Consider the following 12514-nt stretch of genomic DNA (forward strand, 5'->3'; position numbering starts at 1 on the left):
TGGGCTGAGTGCGGGTCGGTGGGACTAGGTGAGAGTAGCGTTGGGCACAGACTAGAAGGGTAGAGATGGCCTGTTTCCGTGCTGTAATTGTTACATGGTTATATAAGTAAGTCAATAGCATCATAACATTTTAAGTAACGTTTGGATATTAAACACACAGCACATATTTTCCTTGTACGAACATATAAAATCATTGCAACACACCAATATCGCTGATTCAGTGGGAGCCCTGGGCTTGTTTCCCTGCAACAAGACGGTCCTTTCGAGGGGTGATGGGAGACAGCGATACTCGAAGGGGGTTCCTTATGTCCAGTCTATTCCACAATTTAGTTTTCGTTGCATTCATTGGAGAAAACTCCACTTCGCAGAAATATGTTGGAAGCAACGTTTTCAGTGCTTTCGTGGCTATCTCAGGATATTTAGACTTGACTTTGATCCGGAATGCCGGCTGAGATGTTACCCCGCTGTCATTTGCAAGCTCGAGGAGTTGATCTCCTTCCCACGCTGACGTGGATGACATGGGGGTAATAACCTCGCGTGCGTTCAAGCTCAACAGTGCATGACAGGGAATGAGGAAAGGTGCAGCTGACTCATATCGCCAAATCATATCATTTCCTCACGGGCCGATAGCGTATGCTTTGCGGCCCGGTGGTTGGGGACCGCTGCTTTACAATTAATCAAGACAGCAGCACAATTCCTACGTTCATTACTTTAAAACTCAGTTCATAATAGTTGAGGTATTGGTAGTGCTCTAATTTGTTTCATATTTTGTTTAAATATATGAACTACTGTTTAACTGAGTAACAAATTACCTTTTTTTTAAAAATATATCTTAACTTTCTATTGAACTCTGGCTAATTGAGGTATCTACTCAATTGGGCCAAAATGTACTAGACCCAATGTGTCCCATTTAATTGGCTCAGTGGCAAAGGATATCGGTTCACACCCATTGGGGGTGGAGATCAGATGGAGGTTTGAGGTACAAGATGAATGCACTCATTAATTAAACAGTGTCAACTGCAAACCAGGAAGTTTCTCCATGACTAAACACTTCGACAATTTGTGGACGGGAAGGTAGAGATGAAGGCCGCAATACTTCATGTCCATGTTCAGGGTAACAACCATCAAGGAGTTGCTAACTATGGCTTTGTAATGAAAAGGTCATTTACATTTCATTAATATTATGCCCAGAGCCGGGATGAATGTGAACAGCTGCAATACCATTTCCTGCCACAGTATATAGTGTAGCCATGTTCACTGGCTAACACTTGGAGCAACTTCAGGTTACTGGTGAAGCTGCTGGCAAGATTGCTTTACTTCAAAGATATGGCAAGCAATAAACCTTGCCAGCTCCAATTCAGAATCAATTGAGAGAGAATATCTCTGGTTTCCTTTAGGCTGATTCACATTAAGAGCATCGGTTTTACTTTGAGTGTCTTGGAGCAAGGAGGAACACGTACAACAGCTCTGTCACTGGAAAACAGCAGTCTGTCTATGCAGTACAAGTCACTATTACATCCCATACTCATATTTATACCTTACCTTACTTATGTTTGGGTACCTTAGCCCGAGTTTCAGAATTCCACAACTTAAATTTCATAAAATGTTTAGTTTATTAAACCTGTTACACCAATTTGGCACAATAAAACTTGGATTTTATGACTATAGGAAACAAAGCAGATTATGGTACAGTACAATCTTATGTTCAGGCTTAATATCCAGCAATACCACAAGAATCAAATACCCAAAATTTTCACTGCAAAGCAAAAGACGAACTTGCCCAACTAGCTTGTTGCTTTGCCAATTTTCTTCCAAAACCAAATTAATTTAGTATTGACAATGACTGAATGACCAAAATAATTGCAAAATTAAGACAATTTGGATTAAAATCTGCACTGGGTGGTTGTTTAACAGGCTAAGTGCACTAGATTCCCTGCTGACCCATTCATAATCTGAACATTTGGCAGGCCCTGCCCATTACAAATTTCATTCTATTGGGCCCCAGTTTGCCATTACAAATTAATCCAGCTAGATATGCAAACTGACTTCCATTCTGCACTTGTACATTGAACACTAACACATGATGCAGTTTCTTGACTGGCCATATTCACCAAAATTGAATTACTACCAACATGATGAACTACTACACTGCAAAACAGAAATATATGGGCTCTACAACCAATTCAAGTATCAAGTTCAAAACCTGAAAAATCAAGTAGCCAATATTTAAGACTGATCAAGATGCAGCCGATCTTGGCTTAGCAGTTTGTATTTAAAACATTCTACAGATGAACACCAAAAGCAAGTGCTCCAACCATGGAAGGTATTTAAGAGTCACCCAAGCTTAAAATTAGAAGTTTTAATTTCTTACTGAAATAATTTGCAATACAAGAGGCACAATTTTAGACCAATGAAATATTACATATGTTTAAAGCATTAAACTCCCATTACTTTAGTTATGATCAACGTCATAACCACTGGGTCCATTGCTGATGAGACTGACTAGACAAAGAAACTCTGTTACAAGAGCTGAAGGTAAAGAGCAGAAAACATGTTGGAGTGACTAAAACAGACAAAGTTCACAGAGCTTGAAATAAGTGTGCACCTGATGTACCACAGTTCACATTTCTGAACAGTGTCAAATAGCAGCAATCTGTTAAAAGTCTCCAAAAGTGCAAAAAAAAATGTGTCCATTCTGATGGCTACAATAGAGAAGCAGCAAGCTCTTTGATAATCGGTGACTTTAGTTGAGGAATCGTGCTTATTTTCAGCAGTTTTGCACTTGCATATTTGTTCTTTATAGCCTAAGATGGAAACAAAGATCATTAAATTCAGGAAGATGCTCCATTTAAAAATATCAGTTAGGTTTGCACTTACAACATGCTTGGTGAGCCCTTCATTCACTTTTACCACATTCTTGGCCATGTGTTTCATAGTTGGAAGCAAGGATTCCTCTGAGTAGCCAGTATAGTACTGTTGAACTGGAGTCTAAAAAAGTGCAATTTAGATGTTAAAATTAATTTAGATAGTCCAGGCCTCTTCGATATTATGGCAGTGGCAAACTAATTCCAAGAGACTAGACAGGAAACTCCCATATCTAGATAGGTAGCTCAAATTCTACTGTGACAAGTGGGAATAAAGTACTAGATTTTATAAAAGCTATTTGGTTCATGGTCTTCACTGTTCAAGGTCTCCTTAACCACTATGGAATCTTCAAGCAAGCCACTGTTGCCAATACCCCATGTAAAATGGCACCCCCTAATGGGAACCATTTGGCTAGATCAAATTCAAACTACAGGGGAAGGTGTTAAGGCCAATTAAAGCATCAATTCTCCCAAAATAATTAAGGCGGCATGGAAAGAAAAGGAAATGGTACCTCAGTCCTTCCACTGAAGGCCCTGGATTGACAAGTCTGTGGCATTTAGGTATTCACTCAAATGCAAATTCATGGGAATACAACCATAGATACACACATTAGGACATGTTTAAAAACCAAGCAAACTTACCCATTGACTTTGATCCAAGACTTTGAGAGCAAGGCAAAGAGCAGCTGCCGCAATTTCAGAAGGATAGATGTGCACCATACTGTAGTCCATAACTGTCAGCTCCATCAGATATTTGGCAAGGGTGTGTTTTTCAGCATCAACCTGCTTATCAGAATAAAAACACTTAAAGCAGTGGCTTCTGCAAACAGATCATTGGGAAATGATGATCAAATTATAATTAGGTCCAAAACCTGGTGCTGAGGTGGTGCTTGCAGCCAAGTCAGACACCAGCTGCTGTACTCACATTAGCAGCCTTTGAAGCACGTCTCAAGAAATGCAGAGGAAGCGGGCGGCCCAAATTAAACTCAAGCTCTTTGAGAATGAGGATTTCCATCTGTCTGATCTGGGCCTTGGTGTATGCATTGTCTGTGATGTAAACAAAGTCTCCAACGGTAGGCGAGTACATCTCCTCGTACTTGGATGCTAGCAGCATGGCAGTCACAGCAACTAACTGGAGCTTCTTCCGAGAAACTGGCTGGCTCTGAGAAGATGGATGGCCAAACATTAAGGTCAGGAAGAACAAGTCCAATACAGACGGATGCAATATTCAATAGGTTTGTTTCCGCATTCAGTCTTTATTCTAGGACAGTTATAGCCACAAATGTGGAGTGACCATGGAGATAACCGTCCCCTGCCACTTCCATCCAGGAACAGCACCACCACTCAAACCCACAAAATACATGAATTTCCTTCAAGCTTTAGTATGGGCCTCAACTCAGGAGAGCAATGAAAACACTAGCTTAGCCTTGCCCATTTAGATTACAGCTGACACTGCCTTATCCCCCACAGCAAGTAATTGAGAGCAATGAGGACTTTTCATGACTGAGTGTCATGGGGTGGATCTTAGACTCACTTTCATAGCCCCAAGACCACATCTAATTTAAGATCACATCTGCCAATACAATTAGCTCCAAGACAATATCAGCCACCAAATCCACCACCATTAAGAGTCAAGACATACAGTCAAAAAATGGTATCTTAACAAAATCTGCAAACTCCAACAATTCTGTCCAAAGGAATGCTGGTACAATGGAAAGGTTAATTGCACACAAGTGGTTTGTTGATTTATGCAGTGATAATCCATTACAGCATGGTCTTCAAACATTCACACGAGTACACATGCAACCTCTAACAGAGGAGGTGTAGCAAGCTATTCAGTATATTTAGATTTTGTTAAGAAGATCCCATACCATGGGTGATGGACTGCCCAGATGATTACCATCCATGCTCATGTGGTTCACATTTTCTAGTTTGGAAAGGAAAGAATCCAAACCACGTAATCAATTCACAAACCTATTTGACCCAATTAAATTCAGAACATTATCAAGCTATTCCATCTCTGTTGAGGTATTTACTTGTAGAAAACGGTCCATTATAGCCAGGGTCATGTAGAGAGTTTCTTGGAGCAGATGGAACCTTGAATGAACTTGAACTAGCCAGTCGACCAGGATGGCTCGCATGCGTTCATTGATTTCTTGCCCCTCAAGGTAATGAGGTCTGATTGTTTGCTGCATCTGCCATGAAGGAAAATAACAAGAATTATGCAAAGCCAAGTACTGAGGGAGATGAAAGTCAAATGTATACACCAGCCAACATTTGAAACAATAGCTCATACTGCAAGTGGTATTTATGATTGCAATGTGATTTACCACTGGTAGCCACCACTCCCCCATTTCCTTTTCTCACTGGGTTTGACCCAGGGAAGAAGAGGCAGGAATAAACAGCTGAATGTATCCTTCAGATGAAGGTGCTCGATTATGGCTGGATATGGACTACAATTGCCAACCAGCAACATGGGAATGTTGATACATGTTCCATGTTATGGTAGCTCAGTGCCCCAATGTGCTTGCTGCCTCAGAAAGAGTCTGTTTAGGTAGACACTGAATCATTCTCAGTAGCAGCTGCAGGGATCTGGATGGAATAGCAATCAAGTGAACTGCTTCATCCTTGATTGTTGAAGAGGCTGTACTTCAGGCAGACAGTTTTCCATCTCTTGAATGCTGCAGAAGACAGCAAGTTTTAGTGAACTCAGACTCAAGCTAATCTGGGATGCTCCTGCATTGATCTCCTGGGCAGAAGGAATGGACCCAACGTATGTATGGTAAAACTCATACCAGGTTTCCCTCTATCAGAGAGAGGAGTTTAGCTTTTCCAATCTTCCCAACCTGTTTCTATCTGCCCATATTGTACACATCAGGTTCCCCAATCCTCCATCTTCCTGCAGCTGCCATGTTTCCACTCATCAGCTGGGGTTAACACTCCTGCACTCCAAATCTAGTTCCATCAATCACTTCTTTCACCTGTATACTGGCCATGCTCCCTCCATGGTCCTGATGCAGGTCCCAACCCCATACCTTTGACCACCCCTTCCCCCGCCACAGTTGTGGCTGATCTGCAAAGCTCTTTTGCTAGCTTGGCTTTTGCTCCAGATCTCAGCATCTGCCATTCATCTCCAGTTTAATCATCACTATCTACTTCAATTTTGATTTGAAAAGTGTTCCACACCTGGGATTAAATCCTCACCCCTCCCAGTTCATGGTCTGTACTTCAAACAAAAGCTGGAATAAGATTCAAGCAGGGAGTCATGGTAAAGCTAGGAATAGTTGAACAAAACTGATAATAAATTTCTAATTGATAATCAGTACTCAACACATGTGACAACACTGATTAATCAGATCAAAAGATCTGCTTTGGGCACAATACCCATGAATTTAAAGCCGATTTAACAGGTTGACCGAGAGGTGCAGCTTGCTCCCCAGCACACCAGCTTGGATGTTTATTCAGTTTCTCCCAGACCCCACTCCACAGAAACCTTACCCATATCCTCTGTTGTCCAGTTCTCTAGTTAAGATCTCAGACAAGTGAGGGATGAGCTACTCTTCTTCCAGCAGACAGAATGGGTAACGTATCTGAGGAAAAGCATCTATCACATTAATCTATTATACTTGGACTCCATGTGGCAGGCAAGTAGAAATCAAATCTGAGCTGTCGATTGCAAGATGGCTTGGCTTTCTAGCCTTTAGCAAGATTGAAAGTGTGGATAGGCTATAAATGCAATCCGTTGGATGGGTTTATGTGCTTTCTTTAATGCAAGTATCAAGAACAGGCTTGGAGCATGGATCAGTACATGGAATTATGTTGTAGCCTTGGTTGTCAAGGACAGGACTGGCTGGTGTTCTAGGGTTTAGATGTTTCAAAAGGATAGAGGGAGGCAAGCGAAGTGGTATTGCTGATCAGGGGCAGTGTCACAGTGCGGAATGGGAGGACATCTATAGGATTGTCTATTGAGTCAATGTGGGTGGAAGTCAAACAGGAAGGGAGCTAGCACTCAGTTGGGAGTAATCCATAGGCAGCACAATAGCATTAGGACATTGAAGAGCAGACAAGCAAGCAGATTTTGGAAAGGTATAAAGACAAAGGCTGAAGTCAAAGGTGACTTAACTTCCCTAATATTAATTGGCACCTCCTTCATGAAAAGGCACAGATGGAGCAGATCTGTTAGTTGTGTCCAGGAAGGATTCCTGGAACAGTATGTGGACAGGCCGTACAAAGTACTAGGTAATGAACCTGGTCAGGTGGCAGATTTGTGAGAGTGCATTTCAGAAACAGAGACCATAACTACTTGACCCTTAGCACAGCCATGGATAAGTACAGATGGAATGGAAAAAAACATTTAATTGTATTAGGCAAGAACAAGGGAGCACAAATTGGGAGACGTTCTAGGAAAAAGCACTTTAAAAAAAAATATATTTGAAGGTTGCAAAGGGTTTGGATAGGTTTGCCCTATTAAGAAAAGGAAAGGCTGGTAGGGTGAAGGAATCATAGTTGATAAGAGATGGAGCATTTAGTCAAAATGAAGGAAGAAGCACAGGTTTAGGACTCAAGAGTCAGGAAGGATCTTAAGGGACTTGGAGTTAGAAGGGGACGCAGAAAGGCCTTGGAAAGTGGGTTTAGGGAAAACCAAGGTACTCCACATATAAGTGAATAACAGGATGATTAGAGTGAGGGCAGGAATGCTCAGCAATAACAGGGAAACTTGCCTAGAGCCGAGGAGGTAGGTGAGGCTTCACCATTCACTGTGAGAAGGACTTTGATGGACAAGGTTGGCATAGAACAGGCATTGAAGAGAATGTTGGAACTTTTGAAAAGCATTAGGATAGACATGATTTAATCAAAGTAAATTTGATTATTAAAGTATACATGTGTCACTATATACAACCCCCAAGGTCCATTTTCTTATGGGCATACTCAGTAAATCCATAACAGAATCAATGAAAGACCACACCAACTGGGCATTCAGCTGGAGTGCAAAAGACATCAAACTGTGCAAATACACAAGGAAAGAAATAATAATAGATAGGCACTAAATATAAAACATGAGATGAAGCATCCTTGAAAGCAAGTTAATAGAGGAAGTGATGCAAGATTTCTGGAGTATTGACTATTTTCATATCCTCATTAGCCACATTAGTAGTACTGGAGTTTTTGGAGTATGGCAAATGTTGTTCCATTGTTCAAGGTAATAGGGAAAATCCTGATGTTCTGCGGGCATCTATTCCGCGATCCCTGTTTGTGATTTTTGTTAATGGAATTGGATGGGGAAATTGAAGGGTGGGTTGGTAACTGCACAGATTACACAAAGGTTGGTGACAACAGGACATAGACGGGTTGGAGGTCAATCCAGAAAATTGTCACGTGTTGAACTTGAAGGCAGAGGAAAAGTTTAAAGGCAGGATTCTTAGAGAAACAGAGGGATCTTGGGGCCCAAGTCTATAGATCCGTCAAAGTTACCAGGCATTGACAGCATCTGGTGTGTTGACCATTATTAATCAGGGGATTGAGTTCAAGAGCCACTAGGTAATGTTTCAGCTTGATAAAACACTCTAGGCTACACTTTAGACCACAATTTATCAAGTTCCATTTATCTCACTAAAGGATGTGGAAGGATTAGGAAGGGTGCAGAGGATAGTTGCCAGTGCTGTCTGAATTATGACAGAAGGTTGACCAAACAATGATGATTTTCCTTTGAAGCAAAGCAGGACATAAGGAGACTTGACACGAAGTATTAAAGATGCATAGATAGATCGATAGAAAGAATGGAAAGCCAGCACACTTTTATCCCCCCACTCCCCCACCAGTGCTGCAACAATTAATATCCAAGACATCCTTAATTGGAGGTAAGCTTAGAAAGATGTCAGGAGATAGGTATATTTTTAAGTAAAGCTGGAATGCACTGCCAGGGGTGGTGGTAGAAGGAAGAGACTGTTACATTAGGGACATTTAAGAGGCTCTTAATCTGTGCAATTCATTGCCATGGATGGCTATAGAGACCAAGTCACTGAGCAGAGGTTGATTGCTAGGACATTAAAGGTTACAGGGAGAAGGCAGGAGAATGGGATTGAGAGATGTTAGGAGTGATTTTTGGGTTTAGGTCATTTACATTTAGCAAATGGCTTTGGCTACCAGTCTTCTGTTCCTTGATAATGTATTGTGGATTCAGTTTGGGACAATGCTTTCCTAAAAGCTGTGGATCCCAGTTCAGGCACTGCTGGAGCCGGTGGGATGGATGTGAATTAGAAGGTGTGAAGTTTGTATGTAGCTTCAAAAGAAAGCATTGTCTATACTTTGTAAATATGGAATTGTCCTTCGTGTTTAGCAAATAAATATCGAGCCCCACGTTGGGCCATCAGACCTTACCACCGAAAGCGTCTCCGTATGATACCTGCTGTACCTTGTTTTGTCTAATAAAGAAGCTGCTCCGTATCTACCAGTAACTCTCTCCAGCAATTTCATTCATGCAACATCAAGAGTGATAATAGATTAGCCATGATGGAATGCCAGAGCAGACAATTTAATTTTGCTCCCATGTCTTATGAAGATGACACCTTCACTCAGCCACATTTTCATTGATTCAATTTTTATTAAATTCAGAACAGAAGTTATTTATCATTGAAATCCACTAACCTCAAGTTGGTGCAAGTATTTGTAAATGTCCTTAATATATTGACTGCACAGTTGAGGATTACCACCATCTTCAGCATCAATATCTTCTATTTCCAATAGCGTGCCAGAAAAAGCCTGGCAGAGGTCTTCCTCCTTCATTGACACATCCATAGGTGTTGGAGATAGTGGGACCTTTAAAAGAAAATAGAAATGGAAGCAAGGGACAGCTTAGCTTTTATTGAAGAGGGAGAAATAAAGGAAGTTTCACATACCTCAGGAATTGGTTCCTGAACACACGTTGTCACTTCTTGAACTGCTGGTCTCAACTGCTGAACAGCAGGTTTTAAGATATGATTGTGCAAAACATTGTCTTTTGGTTTGGACGATACCGGTTTGGACGATACCGGTTTGGACGATACCGGTTTGGACGATACCGGTTTGGACGATACCGGTTTGGACAGCTTCATATTGTTAGCTCTCTGCAAAACAAAAAGACAAAAAGTTAACATCTGGATGAATTGCCAGTGTCACGTTCAGTTGAAAAAACACTTTACCTGCTTAGCTCCCCGAGTTACAACGCAATTGGCCAGATCACCCAAAGCAGGCCGTCGGGATGCCCCAGTCAGATTAGATGCTGGTTCCATGTTTTCCAAGCTTTGAAGAGCCTAACATTAAAAAAAAATATACAAAAGTTTAAATGGAGACAAATTTCGCCCTGCCCTTCCTCAATGGTCAAAACTAAACAAATCAAACTGTAGATGCTGGAAATCTGAAACAAAAACTCAGGTTGGTAAGTATTTGTTTAAAGGTTTATGATGAAATCAACTCCAAATCAATAGCATCAATTGAGGCATTTCTACTACAGTGAAGTACTGCCTTTTAATGACTTGTTAAAGCAATAGGAAACCGTGTCTAATGATTTTCAATTAGAAAGTATTAATAAATTAGCATAGAAGAACGCCAATAGCTAGCTAGTCTCCTGCCCCCCAGTTCTAGTCATGGAAGGATAGTAGAGGCTGAGGTGGGATTGTGTGTGTGGGGGGGTGGGGTGGGTGGGAGAAGACCCGAGGCTCATGGTGACTTGACAAATTGATTATATTGATTAAGAGCCCCACATTTACCTTTAGATTCAGACTAGAACTGTAAACAGCCGAGTTAATTGATGTAGTAACTCAAGTGCAGTAGGTGTGGATGGATTAGGTTTGTGGTCAGGGTAACCAATCTATCAAACCTCCAAAACCAGTTGGAAATCAGCAATATTGGTGGATATGGAACATAGAAAACCTACAGCACAATACAGGCCCATTGGCCCACAGTGCTGTGCCACTCACCACTCTCCGCGTAAAAAAAACTTACCCCTGACATCTCTTCTGTACCTACCTCCAAGCACCTCAAAACTGTGCCCTCCCGTGTTATGTTTAATAGCAGAATTAACCCCCAGAGGAACACCAGCAAACCTAGATGCAACCGTTCAAGTTCTAAAGTTACAGCTAAGTGTTTAAAAACCAGATGTTAAATATCCAAACTGCAGATTGAATATTCAGTCTAATTGATTAACTGACCACACACCAACACCGTGATGTCTCTAGTAACATTATGGAATGATTCGCTTCGTGCACAAGCTCATCCAAATGCGAGGGGTCCTCAGCGGCTCCGTGAGCTCCGCCACTACCCCCGCCCCGCCCCCTTCTGGAAATTCCAGTAACTCAGCTGGAAAACAGGAGAGAGATGGAATCGGAGTCGGAATCACCGGCATGTGTCCTGAAATTTGTGAACTTGGCAACAGCAGTTCAATGCAATACATAATATAACAGAGAGAAAAAAATAATAAGTAATCAATTACAGTATACGTATATTGAATAGATTAAAAATCGAACACAAAAACAGAAATAATATACATTTTAATTGAGAAAAGTGAGGTAGTTCTCAAGGGTTCAGTGTCCACCTAGGAATCGGAGTCAAAGTACAAGAGGCAAGTAGAATTGTGAACGGAAGGGTTTACTCTCCTGTAGACTTCAATAGCTGATGAGGCCGAGAGCTGCCCAACACAACCCAATAGTGGTAAACTAAAAAGAGATAGAGGCCCAAGTTTTTGTACTAAGACCAGACTAACCATGCTGGGTGGAATCATCGGAAAAGACACGGATTTCAGCATGATTGGATCAGTAAACTTGAATTTTGTACCATAAAGTCATAAACCAAGTTAGCTCTAATTACAGTACAGTACCTAAACATAACCGTGAGGATGGGAGGGGGTGGGCCGGAAGGAGGGAGGGTAGCAAGAGCCTTTGGTAACGTGGACTAGCGGTCAAATACCTTATCACATACAAGTGTTTAGAGCAATAGTTACCTTTAAATGCGTAATTACTAAGATTTGCCGTGAAGCGCTCAGGACATTTAAAATCGAAACCATATTGAAAGAGACCATCCGATTAAAAAGATTATTGGATCAATCCTACACCGAAAATTGAAGTATCGGTAAACATGGATCTAGGAAGGATTTAAAGACTTGAGATTCGGCACGATTGGAACCATCAAGACCAAGGCGGTCTGGAAGGATGAGGTACTTTGCGGGACGGTGTAAAAGGGACGTGCAGTATTTTCACTATAAGTAATTTACTATACACGGGTGATTGGATGGGGGAGAGAGAGAGAGAGACGGAGAGAGAGACGACAAGAGCTAATTTCGCCCAGTGAACTGACAGCTTCGCTGGACACTTACAACAGCCCGGCGGGTTAAAGCCATGGCCAGCAGCAAGAGCCAGGAAACCACGGGTCTCCTGGGGGCAACAGAGGGTCTCTCGCTCTCCGCTGGGTACAAAGCTTCGCTGCTCGCTCTCTAAGCGTGGCTGGTGGATCCCGGATCGCTGGTCGGCTTCCGGCAATGAAACTCCCCGACTCTGAGGATATGCCTCGGTTCGCTCTCCGGGTCGCTGCCGATTCGGCCCGTGCTTCGCTTTCTCCCCGGCTCTGGTTTCCTCGGAGTCTGCTGTTCCGCTTCCTTCGTCTTCCCCGCGAATCTTTCA

The 12514-nt window shown here is 42.0% G+C and overlaps 1 protein-coding gene across 1 annotated transcript; it reads right to left on the reverse strand.

Annotated features, from left to right (window-relative positions):
* Positions 1-1613: 1613 nt before the first annotated feature.
* ccnb2 (cyclin B2) lies at positions 1614-12496 on the reverse strand. The gene is made up of 9 exons (XM_072277733.1): positions 12211-12496; positions 10043-10153; positions 9761-9967; positions 9510-9680; positions 4901-5059; positions 3790-4026; positions 3507-3647; positions 2878-2988; positions 1614-2804 (listed from the first exon to the last, which is right to left on the reverse strand). The coding sequence occupies exons 1-9, from the start codon at positions 12232-12234 to the stop codon at positions 2703-2705; spliced, it is 1263 nt and encodes a 420-aa protein (XP_072133834.1). The 5' UTR covers positions 12235-12496; the 3' UTR covers positions 1614-2702.
* Between the last annotated feature and the right edge of the window lie 18 nt (positions 12497-12514).

The sequence above is a fragment of the Mobula birostris genome, chromosome 14, assembly GCF_030028105.1.
Source record: "Mobula birostris isolate sMobBir1 chromosome 14, sMobBir1.hap1, whole genome shotgun sequence".
NCBI lineage: Eukaryota > Metazoa > Chordata > Chondrichthyes > Myliobatiformes > Myliobatidae > Mobula > Mobula birostris.

What these genes read in the sequence shown, in the direction of transcription:
- ccnb2 (XM_072277733.1), bottom strand. Translation starts at nt 12,234, where the DNA reads ATGGCTTTAACCCGCCGGGCTGTT. An exon ending in AATACTTGCACCAACTTGAG is followed by an intron (nt 5,060 to 9,509) that starts GTTAGTGGATTT and finishes CCTTCATGGCAG; the next exon opens with ATGCAGCAAACAATCAGACC. An exon ending in TAATGGACCGTTTTCTACAA is followed by an intron (nt 4,027 to 4,900) that starts GTAAATACCTCA and finishes CCATCTTCTCAG; the next exon opens with AGCCAGCCAGTTTCTCGGAA.